At 43.8% G+C, this 20,152-nt stretch overlaps 1 protein-coding gene across 1 annotated transcript in view; it reads left to right on the top strand.

The window, feature by feature from the left end:
• The window catches only part of LOC144682990 (claudin-10-like), a 73,932-nt gene extending 72,235 nt beyond the window's left edge, over nucleotides 1-1,697 (top strand). Inside the window, exon 5 of the mRNA XM_078545929.1 lies at nucleotides 1,071-1,697. Coding sequence (XP_078402055.1) covers nucleotides 1,071-1,197 — 127 coding nt within the window. The 3' untranslated portion in view covers nucleotides 1,198-1,697. The remainder of the gene's footprint in view (nucleotides 1-1,070) is intronic.
• Nucleotides 1,698-20,152: the final 18,455 nt, after the last annotated feature.

Genomic DNA, 20,152 nt, shown 5'->3' with positions numbered 1-20,152 from the left:
CAAATGGTCTTTTGGACTCTGTCCATTTGCCTGCATTTCTGAAGCTGTATCCTGTGTCTCAACACTGGCAGGTACTTTTGATTTGGTATCAGGTGTCATTACGCTTTGGGGTTGGTTTGAGGCTTCAGTCCTTTCTGAGTTAAAGTTTTAATTTGAGATTCTTCAAATACAGTGCTGACATTGTCCCAGAAGATGGCATAACGATATCCCCTGCAATATCATTCCCCAATATAAAATCCACTTGACGAATCAACAATTTGGACACAACCCCAACGATAACAACCACACTAAAGCGCAGTTTAAATACACTCTACGCAATAGGATAGGCACACACTTTCCATCAATACCCTGTATCAATTCATTTTTATTCAGTTAATATTTTGAAGAAAATCTTCTCAGCAAGTTCTGAGTTGAACCGGTATCTCTCAGGATTACAATCTTTTTAGGTCCTCCCTTGGACCAAAGTGGAGTGACTTCACCTTCATCATCTCTCACATCCTTGGTTACCCCCACAGTAAATACAGTAGAAGGAATTGGTTTCTACCGAGCTTCAATCCTTGATGCAGTTTCTCTGAAGAAACATCTGCCACACTTGCCAGTGATATGGCTTTTGGTTTTAACCTCCAACATTCTGCCTTTAAACATTTGACTTCATGATAATGAAAACGTATTGGTAATTTTGATTCATTCCTATCCTCTACACTATTGGCTACCTTGAGAAGCATCTGCCTTTTCTCCTATCTCCTTCTCTAATCAGAAATCTGCTAATTGCCAAACAATTTATCTTTCCAGCTTCTATGTGGGTTTGCAAACAGTGATGTGCTGCCACATAGTTATTTAGCGAATTAAATCATAGCTATCAGCCAAAACAGTGACATTTTTTAATTAGAGACTTTACGGTCCTCTATGTGTGTCTGATTCCTACTGAAATACTATTTTTCAATTCCTCAAACAGTCCCTCACATTTTCAAAATTCTGTTCCAGTTTCAAAAGTTTAACTTTTGTACAATAGTTTCATTACTGGCAAAAAGGAAAAATGCTTGAACTTCAACACATTTTGTTTCTTTCAGAACCAGGTATGGAGCAATGCCATTTCTTCCTTCTCAAACAAAGGGATACTTTGGTGCAACAGAAATGAGGTCAGCCAAAAGCATGGCGACATCACCAAAACAATTTGATAAAAACTCATATGTTTAACAAAAGCATCACATTAAGAGAAAGATGGAAATGCAATGCTTATTTAATCAACTCCAGTTCACAGGAAGATTTCCTTTCACTCATATAATAACTTAATAACATTTGCTGATCATCATGACTGCAAAAATTACAAAATACAGGCTTTGTAAAATTTGCTAACTCATTTTCCTTTATGAATAGTTTTACCCTAATTTAGTTATTTCCATGTAAGAAGCTCACATTATCACGGACATTTTTGAAAGATGTAAATGTAATGGTACTGTACATTTGTTATTTTCACATAAAATTACATTGATCAACAAGGTTAACTTGGCAATCTCTATAAATAGATTGCTTTATTCTTGGGAATGGGAGGAGAATAAATAGTTTACTACCAAATAACAAAACCTCCTTTGAACTCTGAAGTTAAGTGACAGATTTTGCAAGACAGCCTGATAGTGCCTAATATGCCTGGACTGTAATGTAATTTTAGTCATTTCATAATCTTTGATAATTCACATTTTTTAGGGCAAAAAATAAAATTAATGTGACTGCTACCTCTAGAGAAAAAAATTGAACAGTGACAGGATGCATCGCTCTGCAGCCTTCTGGGCCAAATGGCCACCTTCTGTGCTGTAAATCTTCTATGGGGAGAATTTTATGTTGAGAACTTGGGACCGCTGACATCCTGTGCATGCGTAAAATCCTACGTGATGACACTGGGTTGCTATCCCGACATCATCACACCAGTCTTTAATAATACAGAAGTCAGGCGAGCCCTCCGTTTTTATAAAAAACTAATCAAAGGACAATTGTACTTGTTAAAAAGCCAATAGACTACTATTTTATATTGCCTTTGCCATATTTTGGTTCAAGCACAGGAAAAAACATTTGGAGGGAGTCTTCACTGGGAGATATTTGTCAGGGAAGGATGCCTCGGGATAGGTGTAAAGTGAATTTCCTGCACTCCTGTATTGGACTCTGGGATCAGTGTCCCATTGAGCATTGTACATTCTGGAGGAGGTTCCTCCTCCAGTGAGGAGGAGAAGGAGGAGGAGGGAAACCGACCAAGGACAGATGTGCCCTGTGGTCCAGCAAGCTGTGAAACCTGTTGCTGAGCAAGGGACTGCAGGAAGGAGACAACAGCAGCATGCTGTCAGAGGTACGCAAAGGTACTATCCTGCCAACAGAGTATACCGGCAAAGGATGATGGACCTCCAAATGTCAGAACACCAGTGCCTAGGAAGACTCTGTCCCTCCAGGGAGACAATCACATCAACCTGTGACAGGCATCATCTGGGATCATTGTGGGATATCACAGCCAGGGCCCATCATTGCATAAAGTTTTTACAGATGCAATATTCAGGCATGCCATGAGTTTATTTCATTTAGTGAGGACAACGCCAATCAGACAGACAGAGCCAGAGGCTTGAGTAACCTTGTCAGATTCCCAAAGGTGCAAGGGGTACTAGATTGTACACATGTGGCAATTAAAGCACCATTGGGACAGCCAGGGGCATTCATTAGCAGAAAATGTACAGCTTGTATGTGACCACAGGCAAAGGTTAATGCAGGTGTGCGCATGCTATCCTAGCAGCAGTCATAATGCCTACATATTGAGACACTCCCAGGTGCCAGGGATGTTCTGTGCACCAGAACCCTTGGATGGCTGGTTTCTTGGTGACAAAGTATACCCCTGAAGAGATGGCTAATGACCACAGTCCAAAATCGACGCACTGAACCAGAGAGAGGAGGTACAATGAGATCCAGGCTTCCGCCAGGGCCATCTTGGAGCAGACTATTGGTCTGTTCAAACCGAGATTTCAATGTTTGGAATGGTTAGATGGCGGTCTTCAATACTAGGGTTTTGCCTTGTGCAGTCTGGCGCTCCAGAGAGAGGAATCGCTAGCACAGGAGGATCAAATGGAGCAAGCCCCATCCTCTGACAAAGATTCTGAGGATGGGTCTGATGAGAATCAGGGTGAACCATGCCAGCCAGCTCTGTAGCCAATGAACAAGATGCTTTGGATGCCAGGGAAACTCAAGATTTGCTAATAATGGAAATATTTAATTAGAAATCTATGCTAGAATTAACAATTCCATCTTGGCCACCCTCACCTTCTCATGATATTAGCAGTTCATCAGCACTGTGCATGTGCCAACGTAGAGATACCAAATGAGGATGATCTGAGGGGCCCAAATTAACACAAACTTCTATAAGACCATGCGGATATTCCAAATCAAAACCAGCACATCGATGCAAACAAAGCCACAAGTGCAATAAAGTTACTTATGGACAAAATAAATAAAGAAATTTCACACTTAACCAAGCAAGCAATCTCCCTTGTGAACCCATTTGTGACTAATGTCATTTCTTTTTAAAACGTTTATGGGTGCTATAGCATGATGCCTCATCCCCCAACCCCTCATTGCCAGCTTTGTTGCAGACAAACTGCTGACCCTTATGTCCCTTTGCCTGGGACTTTGGTGGCCATACTCTGCTCGCCTGAGGCTGTGAGGACCCTGGCGTGATGGCAGTATGTCCTGCACAGTGGCAGGAGGTTCATTTGTCATTGCGGCACTCTGAGGCACCTGTGCCAATGGCAGGGGGCATGGGAGGGGCTGTCCCATCAAGTGTCTCCGATAGTGACAGCAATTGCTCATCCAGTATCATGAGGACCATTTGGCTGTCCCTGCTTTTCTGAGAGGAACCAGGATCTGGATATGACTCCAGCTTCTCATCCCCCTCTCACACTGACATTGGGCACCAGAGCTCAGAGACAAGACAATACAGTGCATGCCCAGTATCCCATCAGTGAGCTGCTGGGTTTGGCCCTCAATGAAAGTTGCCAGTCTCTCTCATGGTGCCCATGGCCTGCATGGACTCCTCCACTGTCTGTGCCAGTGCGCACAACCACTGTGGAATCTCTGCCACGTCTCCACATACCTTGCACTCTGCGTACAGCATCTGCTGCCTGATCGACAATGCCTAGGGGTATGTATCTGGGTCATCTCCAGCACTCCTCTGGTTGGAGGCCTGCTCCATCTCAATCTCTGACAGCAGGTTTTGTGACTGTGATGTGCTCACACCAGTGTGTGCATCCCTTAAAGCCAACTCGTGCATACCCACCAAGGTCCGTGTATCTACGCTGGTGCTAGGTGCGGAGCAAGGATGTGATGCTACACCCTCTGAGGCTTCCTCCTCCTCAGAGGTTAACGCTGGACCCTTGGGGCTAGTGGCTGTGGGGGAGAGTGTAAAATAGTGTGAGGTGATGTCAAGTGAGCGTCGGGATGTCATCGCGCACTCACGCGATATTTTGGTCAACGGGCATGCACAAGAGTCGGCAGCACGCCTGCCGACAATTAAGAGGGCTATAAAGCCCATTAATGGCACAGTTAACTGGGATTTTTCACCGCCTATCCAACGTTACATTGGTGGCCGGGTGAATCAGCCAGGTGGCCTCTGCATTTTTCGGGAAACCTCAACAAAGGACGGGATGAGGCTACCTAGATTAATTTTAAAAAAGATAAAAATGTTTGGACACAAATTTCAGCATCCATATGTTTAGATGACTCATTCTGGGCATTTTTTCTGGATTTTAAAATCTGTTTTTATTGAATTTAAATTTTTCAGCTCCCTGAGGCAGCTCTCTGCCTTCATGGGGCTTTCATTCCGTGCACCCCCATGCCTGTGCTGACTTCAGAGCCCACTCTCCTGCTGCCCCCCTCCCCGGAAGCACTGAACCTTTCTGCGTGCCATTCGCGCTGGCTGGCCATTAATTTGCCAGCCAGCGTGAAATCGCGGTCGGTGGCCTAACGCGGGTGGCGGTCCCTTTCCCGGCCGCTCCCGGTCCGATCACGGCCGCTCCCAGGCCTGCCAATCGCAGCCGTCCGCCGAAGCAAAAATCCTGCCCTGGGAGATGGTAACCAAGGTTTGAATGTTAGGCTCTTCAGTGCAGAGACATATTGTAATATGCCTTTAAGGGATCGCAGCATGCCAACTTAGAAGGAAAGTTAGTCATGTGGTCCAGTCTCAGTTTCACTTTGGCCTATGAGCAGAACACACCACACACAGCTCTGCCGTTGATGTATTCAAGCTTTCTACCTTTATATGAATTTTCCTATGTGCCTAGTCTTAACAAATGAACCTACAACATGTTTACACAATCTCTTATGAGCAACTGGTGCATTTATAACATTATAAAAACACATCATGGTGCTCAGCAGTGGCCAAACAGCCTGGCAGCAAGATTAAGTACAGATACAACATGGTGAACAGCATTGGATCATGCTACATGGCATAAGACCCTCGTTCCGGTCTGAAGGCAACAAAGTCGCAGCATTGGTGAGTGTCAAAACCGCAGCATGGTGACTCCTGCAGAAAAGCTTTGAAAACACAATGCTCAAATAAAGAGCTGGTAAGCAGATGGATCCTTCATGGCGAGATTGCAGTACATAGCCTGTCAGTCCCATGAGTGGGACAGTGCATCGAGAGGACCAGCACAAGGTTAGCTCAGTCAGGGAAGGTGAGTGACAAGGGTGTGGGCTGGATCAATAGCAAGCAAGGGAAAGTCAAGCAAAAAAAGAAAAACAAAGTCGTCATAAAAATCAAGCCAAAGGTTGTGATTATAATGGGTGGCTCGGGAGTTGCTGAACAATAAATTGAGTAAAACAAGGAGGAAAGTCAAAGGGATACTGTCAAAATGTCCACAAAATTCCCCAGTTTAAATTGAGAAGCAGCTGACCTACTATCCAAATTCAAAATGTGTAAATGGCATACAGAACTATAGTTTCTTGATTCAGGTGTGTCTAAATCAGACAAGCAAGCCATAAAAATTCACCTAGCAATTGGGAATTGGTGAGACCGCACCTGGAGTACTGTGCACAGTTTTGGTCCCCTTACTTGAGGAAGGATGTAGTTGCATTGGAGGCGGTTCAGAGGAGGTTCACTAGATTGATTCCAGAGATACGGGGCTTGCCCTATGAGGAGAGACTGAGCTTATACTCGCTAGAGTTTAGAAGGATGAGAGGAGATCTAATTGAGGTATATAAGATGCTAAAGGGGATAGATAAAGTAGACATGGAGTGGATGTTTCCCCTTGTGGGGCATTCTAGACCAAGAGGCCATAGTTTTAGGCTAAAGGGTGGTAAATTTAAATCAGAGATGAGGAGAAATTACTTTTCTCAAAGGGTTGTGAATCTGTGGAATTCTCTACCTCAGAGTGCAGTGGATGCCGGGACGCTGAATAAATTTAAGGAGGAGATAGACAGATTTTTAATTAGTAACGATTGAAAGGTTATGGGGAGAGGGCGGGAAATTGGAATTGAGGCCAAAATGAGATCAGCCATGATCGTAATGAATGGCGGGGCAGGCTCGAGGGGCTGAATTGCCTAATCCTGCTCCTAATTCTTATGTTCTTATGAATGAAGGTCTACATAGGCTGAACATGTCAATATTAACAGAAGAAGAGATAAAGGATCCCCAAAAGATATGGACTACATTGGAAGACTGGTTCAGAATCAGGTTAAACGTTTGTATTCATTGACTAGAGTTCATGTCATTTCAACAACAGCCTGCAGAATCCATACAGCACATCATCAGCAGATGCAGAAAAAAAGGTACATACTGTGATCACATCCACTCCCATGGAAGACTTCCAGAAAGACTTGCTGGCCAAAATGTATAGCATTGAAGAACTAATCAAGGACGTAAGTATGAAGCGATCCTCACGGGTCGAGGAAGCTTAAAGGTCCTACGTATCACCCCAACTGTTGGTACACTCACTAGAACACCCAAACCTAGCAAGACATGTAGAAGGTGTGGCTTTCTACATGCACCAAGAAAATACCCAACTTTCCAGCAATACTGCAAGGCATGTGGGAGAAAGGGCCATTGGCAATGGCAGTGCACTAGAACAAAAGACTGATCCAAACAGACCGTACACAATAGTTACATTCAGGCAAGAAGAATGACCATCTGGCATCCTGTCAGAAACATATGCATGTAATTATTGACAAACCAGAAAATGACGATGATGTGCACAACGAGATGAAGAACAGTGAACACGTGTTTCACACCATCAATCTTATGGAAAACACAGACGCCATCACATCATCCGAAGTGTTTGTCAAGATTAAAATTATCTGTCCCAAGAAAGTTGGCAGCTATTTGTTACTGACCAAGATTGACATGGGGCATGCACCAACATACTACCCCTGTGAATTCCAAATGACGTATCTATAGAAATGGAGGGCCATAGCGAATCACGGCTGTGCAATTTTCAGCATACAACAGTTCGCTTATCCCATGTGCAGGATTCTTGGTCTTCAAGGACAAATACAAACAATCCTCTTGGGTGTCATAGCTGTTCTACATTATGGAGATGAAAGGCCCAGCAATTGCATGTCTGCCGGCAAGCCGTGACCTTGCACAAGTGACAATCCATAGAACTAGTCAGACCTCACAGGGCAGATCAACCTCAGAGACTATTCCTATTGCCTCAGTTCATGACCTAACATCGAAAAATCCAGAATGTTTCCACAAAATGGCAGTTTCAAGGATGCTGCAACATTATGCTTGCAGGAGAATGAAAGTCCATCAATTGATCTGGGACATTTTGTGCAACGCAAATGCCAGCAACTACAAGAAGAAATGGCAAAAGAATCCACAGTACAGAAACTGTGGAAAATCATCATTGAAGGATGGCCTGATTCAATTCAGCATGTCCACGAACACATGAGACAACTTTGGCCTTACCTGATGATCTAGGCACCTCCCGGGGAACCATTTATAAAGGCAGGCAGGTCAGCATACCGGAATCTTTATGACCTGATAACCATCAACAACTTCATCACTCACACATGGGCATACATCAGATGAGAAGACTTGCAAAAGAGAAAGTCTATTGGCCAGGTATGAACAATGACATTGAAGTTGTCGTCAAGAAGTGCGAGGCATGTCAAGTGTATATGTCAAGTCAGCACAAAGAACCACTGATTCCACATGAAGTTCCTACTCATCCTTGGTCCAAGGTCACATCCGATCTCTTTCATGTCCATGGCATTGACTTCATCATCATCGTCAACTAATTGACTAAGTGCCCCACTATTCAACAATTGCACAATATGTCAAGCTCAACTGTCACTCAGTCTAAGTGCTATTTTCAATTTATTTAGTGTGCCGAGAGAGATCATTACAGATAACAGGCTGGAATTCATTGGTAAGCCATTTCAGGATATGTGTGAGAAGTGAAATATCGATCAGACTACTTCTTCTCTTCATTATCCTAGATTTAACAGCCTAGCTGAATGAATAATTTGCATGGTGAAATCTCTAATTCTCAAATGTAGGCAGACCAAGCAAGATCCACAGATTGCAATGTTACATCTGAGAGCAACATGTTTAAGTGCAACTATTCCATCACTGGCAGAACTCATGTTTGGCAGACCAATGCGTACCAATTTACCTACACTTACCCTCTCAGACACTAGAGAGCAACTTTGAAAACTGCAAGAGAAGGTGACCAACATGCACAATAAAAATGCAGGTACAGAATTGCCAAGTTTACAGTTGGGACAGCATGTTTGCATCCAGGATCCGGGGATCTCACAGAAGGTACGTGGTTACAAGGATTTGTTCAGAACCAAGGTCCGATAAAGTCATTACGCACAAAGGTGCAACAGTGAAGCATAACCGAGGACAAATGAGATCCATTCCAGATCCTCAACCACTGTACAGTCCTACTGTACCTAGGACAAGATCCTGAATGCAATCAGGAACAACATTCAGGAATGACAAGCCTACAGATCACGGTGACCAATTAAAAAACCTCCAGACAAGGTTACCATTACAAGATCTGGGCATACCAGCAGATTACCTCTACGCTTAAGAGGCTCAAAGATTCACCAGTCCTATACACTTATGTAATGGTAACAAAACATGAACATGTAATGTAAATAGCTATACTTCTTTGGAAGGGGAGAGTGTATCTTTAAAAGGAAGGAAGGATATTGTAATATGCCTTTAAGGGATGGCAGCATGCCATCACCAGAAGGGAAATGTGTCATGTGATTCAGTCACAGTTTCACTTTGACCTGCGATCAGAACACAACACACACAGCTCTGCTCTTCATGTCTTCAAGCATTTGTTGTCTTCAAGTATTGTCTCGTCAAGTATTGTCTTTAAGTATTTGTTTGCATTAATATTCCTATGTGGCTAGTCTTAATAAATGAACCCACAACATGTTTACACAATCCCTAATGAATGATCTATGCCTTTATATCATCTTAAAAACACAAGAAGACATACATTCCTTTCCAAATTCTGCAAGCCTCCAAAGTTAAAGCCATCTATACTATCGCCCTGCCACCTTTCCCAGTTTCCAACCCCCCTCCCCTTTCCTTCAACACTATCTTTGCAGGACAGAACTATGAGCCCTTGGAATCTCATCATCCTGGGGCCTTCCTCCAATCTTGCCTTGCCAAATAGTGCCACTCCATTTGTTGGCAGACAGTTCTAGCACCTCTTCCTCTATAGGGGTCAACATGACCATGTTGGCTTGACCACCTCCGGTTCTTGCCCTCTCTCAGGCACCATGTGCCTTCTTCTCCTGCAAATAGAAAGTGACATTATAATGAATCTGCTGTGCTACAATAATGCTTCCAAATGTGTCACCAAAATGTTCTTTGTCGGCGTTCAACAATTCTCAATGCTCCTTGCTAAATAATAGGTGAACAGATGTTGCAGTTCATAAGATGCCCCACAAAATCCCCAATGGCACGTCTGGTTCATGCTGCCTTGTGCACTTAAGCTAGACATTAGGCAGTCCAACACTTGGCACACATCACCCCTCAAAACTTTCACATAGGTCCATCTCCGAAATGGTTACAAACTCACCCTGGCAGACGTTAAGAGTTCATTCAGCCTCTTACAGTACTGCAACCAAGTTCTTTGGATGACTCCATGGCTGCTGACCTCCTCTGTGACCTCCATCCAGGCTGCTTTGGTCTGGTTGGGAGGTCATCTCTTCCTGTATGCAGGCATGGGGACCTCCTACCAATCACTCACAGCCTGGGGGAGGACTTACAGGAAGTCATCATCAAACTGTGGGGCCATCCTTATTCTAGGCCCCTCAGCAGCCTCCATTCTCTAGGCCATCTGTGCAGAGACAAAGGGAGTTAAGGGGTAGAATTTAAGGCTGGGGTTTTCCAGCCCCGCCTGCTGCCAGGATCTTCCGGTCCCACTGAAAGTCAATGGACTTTTGGCAGGCCAGATACATCCCCCACAGCAGGTCCTGCCACAGCCTGAAAATACCGGCCTAAGTCTTTTCCTAAACACTTTTTATTCATATGGTGAATGGGACAGATGTGCTCAAATGGTCTTTTCTCTCTGGCAAGGGTCCTGAATAATTCATTACTAGCACAATAGTCAGCAACATTCCAAGCAAGCTCTTACCCACTGTTGCTGCTTTCCAATAAGTTAAAGGATTTTAAAGTTAAAGTTTTGTGGTTCCTCAAAGGGTTAACATCAGAAGCATACATGATGCTGATGTTTTAATGATGTCAAATCACATGACTGAGAAGTATGGGAGATCTGGAAGGAGGAGAAGCTCCAAACTCATTTAGAGGCCCAAATGCGTCAATACTTACTGTAAATAAAGAGTAATGGTTTTGAGAAACTACAGACTCAAGCAGCTACTTTGGGAGAATAGACAATCCCCAAAACTCATGTATAGACTCTAATCACACAATGAAACATAGTGGCAGCGAATAAAAGACCCAGCAGAACTTAAAAAGAAGATACAGGGCTGACAAGAAAAGAGATCCTTGAAGGAAGGACACAAGAAAAAACATTTAAGACTCACCAACTTTCAGAACAAAACAGGAGCAACAGGTACAAGCTGAGACATGGGTCCAGAGACCATACATCAGTGAGCACAGACCCAAAGCAGCAAGCAGCAGCACAGAAGCAGGAACAATTCCAGGGCTCAGCAGAAGCATGGAATCCACACTACCGTTCCCAGAACCATTTCAGAGTGAAGAAGGCTTGTAACAGGCCCAGAACGGGACAACTGGAGGAAAAGGTTCACAAGATATAGAACTTCTTCAGGATTACACAAGAAAGATCAAAAATGACATGGTCAGTACACTACTTTATGCAGTAGGATCTATCACTGATGATGTGATAGCAAGACCGAGGGTTGCTGAGGCTTCAATTTCTTAGGAAGAATCCTACAAGCTTTTGACTCTTATTTAAGCATCCGTCAGAATTGAATAATATAGAGGGCTAAATTTAATAGAAGAAAGCAAAAGCCAGTGAAAGTTCATTAATGATCTCTGCAGGCTGGAAGGGAACTGCGATTTTGGGACCTTAAAGGACAAGCGAATTTGTGACAAAATCATGGTCAGGATCCTGGATGAAGCACTATCAGATTTCTTACAGACAAGAGAGGATTTAACACTGATGAAAGCAGTGCAGATTGCTAGGCAAATGAAACTCAGGAAACAAAATTGGGCATTTGATTACAGGGAAGACGAGGTTCTGTGGAGAAGATTGAGTTAGACCCTTCAGTTTGTAGGCCATAAAAGAGAAAGTGCGCCAAAGCCTAAGCCCGCCAAAATGGAGAAAAGCATGCCAACCGCTATCTGAAATGTCTTTCGGTATGGCAGGAACAAACTGCACAAGCAAGAAAAATATCCAGCATATGGGCAGAGTGCCACAGTTGTGGAAAAATAGGCCACTTCAAAACTGTTTGTCACTCAAAAATGCTGACAACCTGTAAAAAGAGGGAGAAAATTTTAAAACAGAGTCATATACAAGAAGTGGAAGAACGATAAGCAAAGGAACTAACCTTCCTAGGGGAGGTAAGTGATACGAAAACAAGTTTTGAAGTATTAAACTCAAAGTGGATGGACACCCCACAGAATTTAAAACTCGACACAGAAACAGGGGATTCTATTTTATCAGAATAAGTCAAATGGCTCAACAGATTACATTACAACCCTCATCATTTTTTTATATTCATTCATGAGATGTGGGTGTGGCTGGCCAGGCCAGCATTTATTGCCCATCCATAATTGCCCTTGAGAAGGTGGTGGTGGGTGAGCTGCCTTCTTGAACCACTGCAGTCCATATGTTGTAGGAACACCCACAGTGCTGTTAGGAAGGGAAGTCCTGGTGGGACAACTTTACAAGTGAAAGGACAACTCATGGCAAAGCTGAAATATAAAAGTCTGGAAATCCTCGAACCTCTCTATGTCATTCAAAATCAAGAGTGTTCTTTACTAAGCAGAAAGGCATGCCTAAAACTGAAATTAATCTATAAAATGGATTATGATGAGTATTACATCAGTACATTTTGAAATTAATTTCCAAAATTGTTTACAGGCCTAGGGAAGTTAAAGACTGAATACTATATCACCCTAAAAGCTGATGTTAAACCAATTTGCCTCTTTACGCCGAGGAAAGTCCCTCATCCACTCTTGGACAAAGTCAAAGGTGAAACTGAAAAGGTGCAACAGCAAGGGGTTATCTCATTGGACACCATGCCAACAAACTGGTGTTCAAGAATGGTTATGGTCCCAAAACCTAACGGCTCTATAAGAATCTGCATGGATTTAACTCAACTAAACAAAGCAGTGGAACATGAAATCCACATGATGGCCTGAATGGATGACAGCTTTGCCAAACTCGCCAAGAGTGCTTTATTTACCAAACCGGATGTGGACAATGGATTTTGGCAGCTGCCTCTGGACGAAGAAACCAGATTGCTAACCATTTGGCCATTATTGTTTCAATAGATTGCTCTTTGGAACAATGTCCGCTCCAGAAATTTTCGAGAGAACAATGTCTCACACTCTAAAAAGAATGGAAGGAGTAATATGCCATACTTATACATGGCTCCATGAGAGAAGAATATGATCACAGAGTTAGAGCACTGCTGAGAGTCTTAAATGAAAAATGTGAGTTCGCCAAATCTATGACCAAGTTTCTGGGTCACTTTGTATACGCCATTGGAATCACAGTTGATCAACAAAAACCGAAAGTAATCAGAATGTCCACAACCCAGGAACATAACTGAGCTTCAAAGATTCCTCAGGATAGTCAGCCAAGTAAGCAAGTTCCTACCAAATTTAGCAGAGGCCAATGAGCTCTTGAGACAGCTGTTGGGACATGTTGAGACAGGGGGTTCAACCGTGGTGTTGGAATGTGGAGTGGAATGTGGAACAAAATGTTTTTGAAAGGAACAAAGAACAAAGAACAAAGAAAAGTACAGCACAGGAACAGGCCCTTAGGCCCTCCAAGCCTGTGCCGATCATATTGCCTGTCAACTAAAACATTTTGCACTTCCGGGGTCCGTATCCCCCTATTCCCATCCTATTCGTGTATTTGTCAAGTTGCCTCTTAAACACTACTATTGTACCTGCTTCCACCACCTCCTCTGGCAGTGAATTCCACACACTCACTACCCTCTGTGTAAAAAACTTGCCCCGCACATCTCCTCTAAAGTTTTCTCCTCCCACCTTAAATCTACGTCCCCTAGTAATTGACTCTTCCACCCTGGGAAAAAGCTTCTGACTATCTACTCTGTCCATGCCACTCATAATTTTGTAAACTTCTATCAAGTCGCCACTCAATCTCTGTCGCTCTAGTGAGAACAATCCGAGTTTCTCCAACCTCTCCTCATAGCTAATAACCTCCAGACGAGGCAGCATCCTGGTAAACCTCCTCTGTACCCTCTCCAATGCCTCCATATCCTTCTGGTAATGTGGTGACCAGAATTGCACGCAATATTCCAAGTGTGGCCTAACCAAGGTTCTATACAGTTGCAGCATGACTTCCCAGCTTTTACACTCAATACCCCTGCCAATGAAGGCAAGCATGCCATATGCCTTCCTGACTACTTTATCCACCTGCGTTGCCACTTTCAGTGACCTGTGGACCTGTACACCCAGATCTCTCTGCCCGTCAACGCACTTAAGTGTTCTGCCACTTACTGTATAACTCCTGCCTGTATTAGACCTTCCAAAATGCATTACCTCACATTTATCCGGATTAAACTCCATCTGCCATTTCTCTGCCCAAGTCTCCAACCGATCTATATCCCGTTGTATCCTTTGACAATCCTCTTCACTATCTGCAACTCCTCCAACCTTAGTGTCGTCTGCAAACTTACTAATTAGCCCATTAACATTTTCCTCCAAATCATTTATGTATACTACAAACAGCAAAGGTCCCAGCACTGATCCCTGCGGAACTCCAACTAGTCACAGCTCTCCATTCAGAAAAGCACCCATTCCACTGCTACCCTCTGTCTTCTATGACCAAGCCAATTCTGTATCCATCTTTCCAGCTCACCTCTGATCCCGTGCGACTTTATCTTCTGTACCAGTCTGCCATGAGGGACTTTGTCAGAGGCCTTACTGAAATCCATATATATAGCATCCACTGCCTTTCCATCGTCAATCATCTTTGTCACTTCCTCAAAAAACTTGATCAAGTTAGTGAGACACGACCTCCCCTTCACAAAACCATGCTGCCTCTCACTGATACACCCATTTGCTTCCAAATGGTAGTAAATCATGTCACGAAGAATCTTCTCCAATAATTTCCCTACCACTGAAGTAAGGCTCACCGGCCTGTAATTTCCTGGATTATCCCTGCTACCCTACTTAAACAATGGAACAACATTGGCCATTCTCCAGTCCTCTGGGACCTCACCCGTAGCCAGTGAGGATACAAAGATTTCTGTCAAGGCCCTAGCAATCTCCTCCCTTGCCTCCCTCAGTACTCTGGGGTAGATCCCATCTGGCCCTGTGGACTTATCCACCTTAATATTCTTCAAGATGCCTAACACCTCCTCTTTTTTAAACAACTTTTAATCTCTTCTGAAATCTTGGTGCACTACTGTTTCATTGTGTGATCAGGGTCTAGACGGGGTTCTTTGGGACTCATCTATTTTTTGCCAGCAATGGGGCATGCAAAAAATTTTCAGACTATGTCATGGGATTCCGTTTCAAAATTGAAACAGATCATAGCGACTAGTCCCCCTTCTGAACATGAAAGAATGCTTGAAGATGCCACTCAGAATCCAACAGTGCAGATTAAGATTGCTGAGGTGTGACTCTATCACAGAGTATATGCAAGGGAAGTATCAAACAAAGGCAGACACACTGGGCGGAATCATCCCAGATTTGCACTACGTGTGATAGCGGGTAGGAAAAAGGACATTTTACCAGCCAACCGCAATGGTGGTTTTTCATGCTGTATCATCCCAATCTCGCCTCATTAATCATGCTTTCCCAGGAAACATGCCATTTCAATGGCAGGCGGGTTCTCATTTGCCCACCATCTCACCGCTTCATCACAGTGGGTGACGCATTCAAAGTGCAGCCGCGCACACCTCTCAGTGCTTTCAGCCCAGGACTGCTGCAAAGGAGACATGGCTCTGAAAGGCAAGAAGACTGCAGCACCCTGGTTAAGTGATGCGTCCCTTGAGTGCCTTTTGGACACCGTGGAGACCTGGTGTGATGTCTTCTACCCCCGCTTTGGCCACAGGAGGGGCAAAAACATTATCACCCTGGCTTGGTAGGTGATAGCAGTGGTGATCAGTGCCAATGCTGCAGAAGAGTTTAGTCATCCAATGCAGATAGAGGATGAATGATCTCATCCATGCTGCCAAGGTAAGGCAACCATCTCATCACTCTAAACTCACACACTCACAAGCCCAACACACATTGACTGGCATTTCACTCACTGCCAGCTCAAGGGACATCACCACTCATTCTCTGATACACACCCTCACATCTCCACCTGGCCTCATCTCCTCTGGAGACTGCCTCCGCAGCCCTCACCATCTTGAGGCCACTTGCACGGATCAACTACACACACCCTGGGATACCCCCCTTCCCCAGTACAGCCCTCGCCCTGCAGCCTCTTCTCTTGCCTGAGGCCACTTCTCCCCTTTCCCCAAGCAAGCCGTTGAAAAGCCACCCCCGCGCCTTATGGCTGATCTGGTAGGTAGAGACCTGCCCGTGAAACTCCCCAAAAGTGATGTGGTGCTGTCTGTGAAGCCTGGCGCTGACTGCGAGTGTTGCCCAAAGTAAGGTAGGCAAACAAACCTCAAAGTTCCGAGCCAAGTGCAGCCAGCTAGGTAACTATGTACAGTTGTCAAACACATCGGCGTACAATCACACTGACGCGCTCAGATGATCCAGCATGAGGGGATGATTCCAGCGAGCTGGGCTTATAATGATATGCAGATGTATTACAATGAGGTTCCTGACGACCGACGGCGGGAAATGCGGCCCACCACTGACGGGTAGAGCGGACGATTGCAAACTGGTGTCACAACGTCGTGAACCGGCTATTTGGCCTTCTCACCATATTGGCCGCTCACGCCGCCGAAAATGTCCAATGCCAGTGGGCACGGAAAATTCCGCCCACTGTCATGATTATCATCAGAAGGAAGTATTTATGCTTCATCAAGGAGGCTGAAGCATGTATATCTTTAATCACTTACACTTACCAGCTACTGCAAATAAGTTACAAGAAATAAAACAAGCCCAGCAAGGAAATGAATAATGTCTCCAGTCTGAGAATCTTGTCTGGAAGTTTGGCCAAACAATATCCCTACTAATCCGATACTATGGCAGTACTTTGAACAGCGCAAGCACCTTACTGCTATTGATGACTTACTAGTCTTCAACAAGAGAACAGTCACACCAAGAGCGCTTCAGCTTGATATTCTTCAAAGACTTAAGGTCGTCTAGGAATAGCAAAATGTTGTGCGAGAGCACAGCAATCAGTCTAGTGGCCATACATTACTCACTCTATAGAAGAACTGATTTCTAACTGTCTTACTTGTGCTATAAACAGCCAAGAACAAAAAGAACCACTATTACCTTTTACTTTTCCATCAAGGCCATGGGAGCATCTGGGAATGGACTTACTTGAATTTAAGAGGAAAACCTTCCTTATTGCCATTGATTGCTACTCACGGTGGATTGAAGTAAACAGATTGCATAGTATCACAGCAGAAGCAATCATCCAATTCCTCAAGAGAATTTATGCAACACATGGCATCCCAGACATCATAGTGTTCAACAATAGAACACAACTTGCTAATGAGTTATTCCACAATTTTGCAAATGAATATGGCTTCGTTCATGTAATCACTTAACCTCACTACCCTCAAGCAAATGGAGAAGGTGAGAGAGGGGTATAAACCATCAAAGATTTATTGAAGATAAACAAAGACCTTAATCTAGCTCTTCTGAGTTATCGAACCTCACCACTACAAAATGGTTTCTCACCAGAGTCACTGATGAGCAGGAGATTGAGAACATGGCTTTCATCTCCAGCACAAAAGCTCAAACACAATATAATCATGAACAACCAAGAGAGGGTAAAATGTAATGAGGAAGAACAGAGAAGTAACCAAACTGAAGCCTGGGGAGAGAGTATTGGTATGCGATCAACTGAAGGGAGGCACAATCATTGAAAAAACTCCACAACTAAGTTGATACAGGCTTGAGACAGACAATAGTATCATAAGGAGAAATTGTTGCATCTTAATATCCTTGGAGAGATTTATGATCTCAGCTGATGTTACCACTGGACAAGCCAGATTCCAGGGACGAACCTGGCTTGATAGAACCTAACTTTTATTTTTTGTTTAGAAATGTGGAGACTGGCTACCGAACAGAGTTATAGGAGTCAGTGGATGAATTTTTAGCAAAAGAATAAAACATTTATTAAATAAGGAAAAATGAACTATATTACAATACTCCTTCACCCACAACTATACCTTTACAGATATATACAGATCTGGAAGGAAAACACAAGCTATAAAAGCTATCTTATACTCTAATGTTCACAGTAAATACACAGTCCATGTAAACAAATAGGCAACCTGTGGTCAGGCACACCATGCTCTGAAAACAAATGATAGATGCCACCCCAAACAGATGCTATGGATTTCTCATCAACTCCCCCTAGACACTTGTCACACCGTGAGCCAATCGGTCTCAATGAACTCCATCTTTCACACGAGGGTTTCCATTCTCCGCTCTCAAAGAACTTGCTTTGAAATCTTCTCCCAAACAACGCTTTCTCTCAGATGCCTTCCACAAGGGTCCACTTCCAGGGTTTTGAACTCTCCCTCTGATGTTCCTCCCCCCTGGATTGCCAAGTGCATTCAAGCTTTGCCTTCCACGCCCTCTCTCTTAAATGCTCATCCATGCCAACAGAACACCACTTCTTCATATGCCCATAATAAAGAGTTACAGACCTTGGGCTCTCTCCTTGGATCTTCTGGCTTCTTGCAAGCCTATTTTGCTTTAAGTCTGCGTCCTGCAGCTTTCTCCCTTTAAGTTTGGAGCCTTTCTCTGCTCCTCATTCTTAACTTCACTCAATGGGACTTTTTCCAGATTCCTGTCCTTGTCTTTGAACTTAACTTAAAGGGCTTCTTGGCCTTTTTCTTTTTCCTTTAGGACCTGCTCCCTGCAGTTCTCTCTTCCAGTAGACTGCTGACAACTTGGTATCTCTCTTTAGATCCAGAATTCACTTGACATTCACTGTTACTTTAACTTTAGAACAACTCACCTAAGATTCTTACACTTATTTTCCTCAACAGTATGCTAGTATGCCAGCTAGAGAGAGACTTAAACTGCTTCCTTCACCCTAATGACCAAGCGAACTCAAACTGCTTTTAGTTTCTTTGTGTCTGTGTGGGGCCTCTCTCTCTCTCTCTGCACCCCTATTTCTAGGCAACAGCACAGTTTTTTCTACCTCGTTTTTTTTAACTCCCCCTCAAGAGTTGTAAACCTCATCAAATGCAGGCATCTTTTAAAATGAAACCAAAACTCAAGCTCCCCCTTTCTTTATACACCAATATAGAAGCCCAAATTAAACTTAAAGCTAAAACTCATTCCTAAAACCCACAAATTCAAATATAACTTACTTAAACTCTCTAATTCCTAACAAGACAAAGCCAGTAGAAACTTGGGCTTACTACTCAGATGCTGATGAAGGAGGAAGACCTACTAAAAACTATACAGCCATGCAGGAGAAGATCACTCACACCGACAGAAGGGAGAGTAGTGAATATCCTCAACCTCAAAGAAGATCAGGGAGATTGGTCAAGAGACTAACACTGTGAAGTCTAAGACTTTGGGGGAAGATGTAGGGGGATGTAAATATGATAGGGATAAAAACTTGGGGGGGAATGTAGAGTAAAGGGTTAACATCAGAAGCATAAATGATGCTGATGTAATAACAATGTCAGATCACATGACTGAGAAGTAAGACAGATCTGGAAGGAGGAGAAGCTCCAACCTCGTTTATAGGCCCAAATGTGTCAATACTTACTGTAAATAAAGAGTAATGGTTTTGGGAAACTACAGACTTGAGCAGCATACTTTGGGAGAATAGACAATCCCCAAAATCCCCATCTAGAGCCCGACAACACAGCTCTGACCTTCAGCCTCCAGTACACCAATTCTGCTGCAGCCGCCACAAACCTGTGCCAGGGTCCCATTAAATGCAACGAATTTCTGGTTCATGGCCTGCCCCTGGATGTCCCGCCTTAATCCCCGACTGAGTGTGCTGTCCACCACTGCTCTCTGCTGTTGGCCGGCTTCCTGCCGGGTGACCATTAATTGGCCACATGGTGCTTTATTGGCAGGTGTCGATGAACCATGCACTTTCGGGTTGAACTCCCCCCCTCTCCACCACCCACCCCGCACCAACCCGCCCACTGCTGAGGAGTATAAAGTTCACCCTTATGTTTCTTTGTTTCTCCTTCCTCATTTAAAATGAATGGATATAGGTCTAGGGATGCAAATAAAGTCCATTATTCGCTTGATTTTATTCCATCTTTAGTTTTCAACCTTGCATTCACTTGTATTGCATTCACTGTAGGGGGTAATATATTTTATGTCACCTTTAACCAGGAAATAAGTGACATACCAGAA

This window comes from Cetorhinus maximus, chromosome 7, assembly GCF_964194155.1.
Source record: "Cetorhinus maximus chromosome 7, sCetMax3.hap1.1, whole genome shotgun sequence".
Taxonomy (NCBI): domain Eukaryota; kingdom Metazoa; phylum Chordata; class Chondrichthyes; order Lamniformes; family Cetorhinidae; genus Cetorhinus; species Cetorhinus maximus.
Note: the sequence above shows the minus strand (reverse complement) of the source record. Positions and strands in the feature narration are given on the sequence as shown.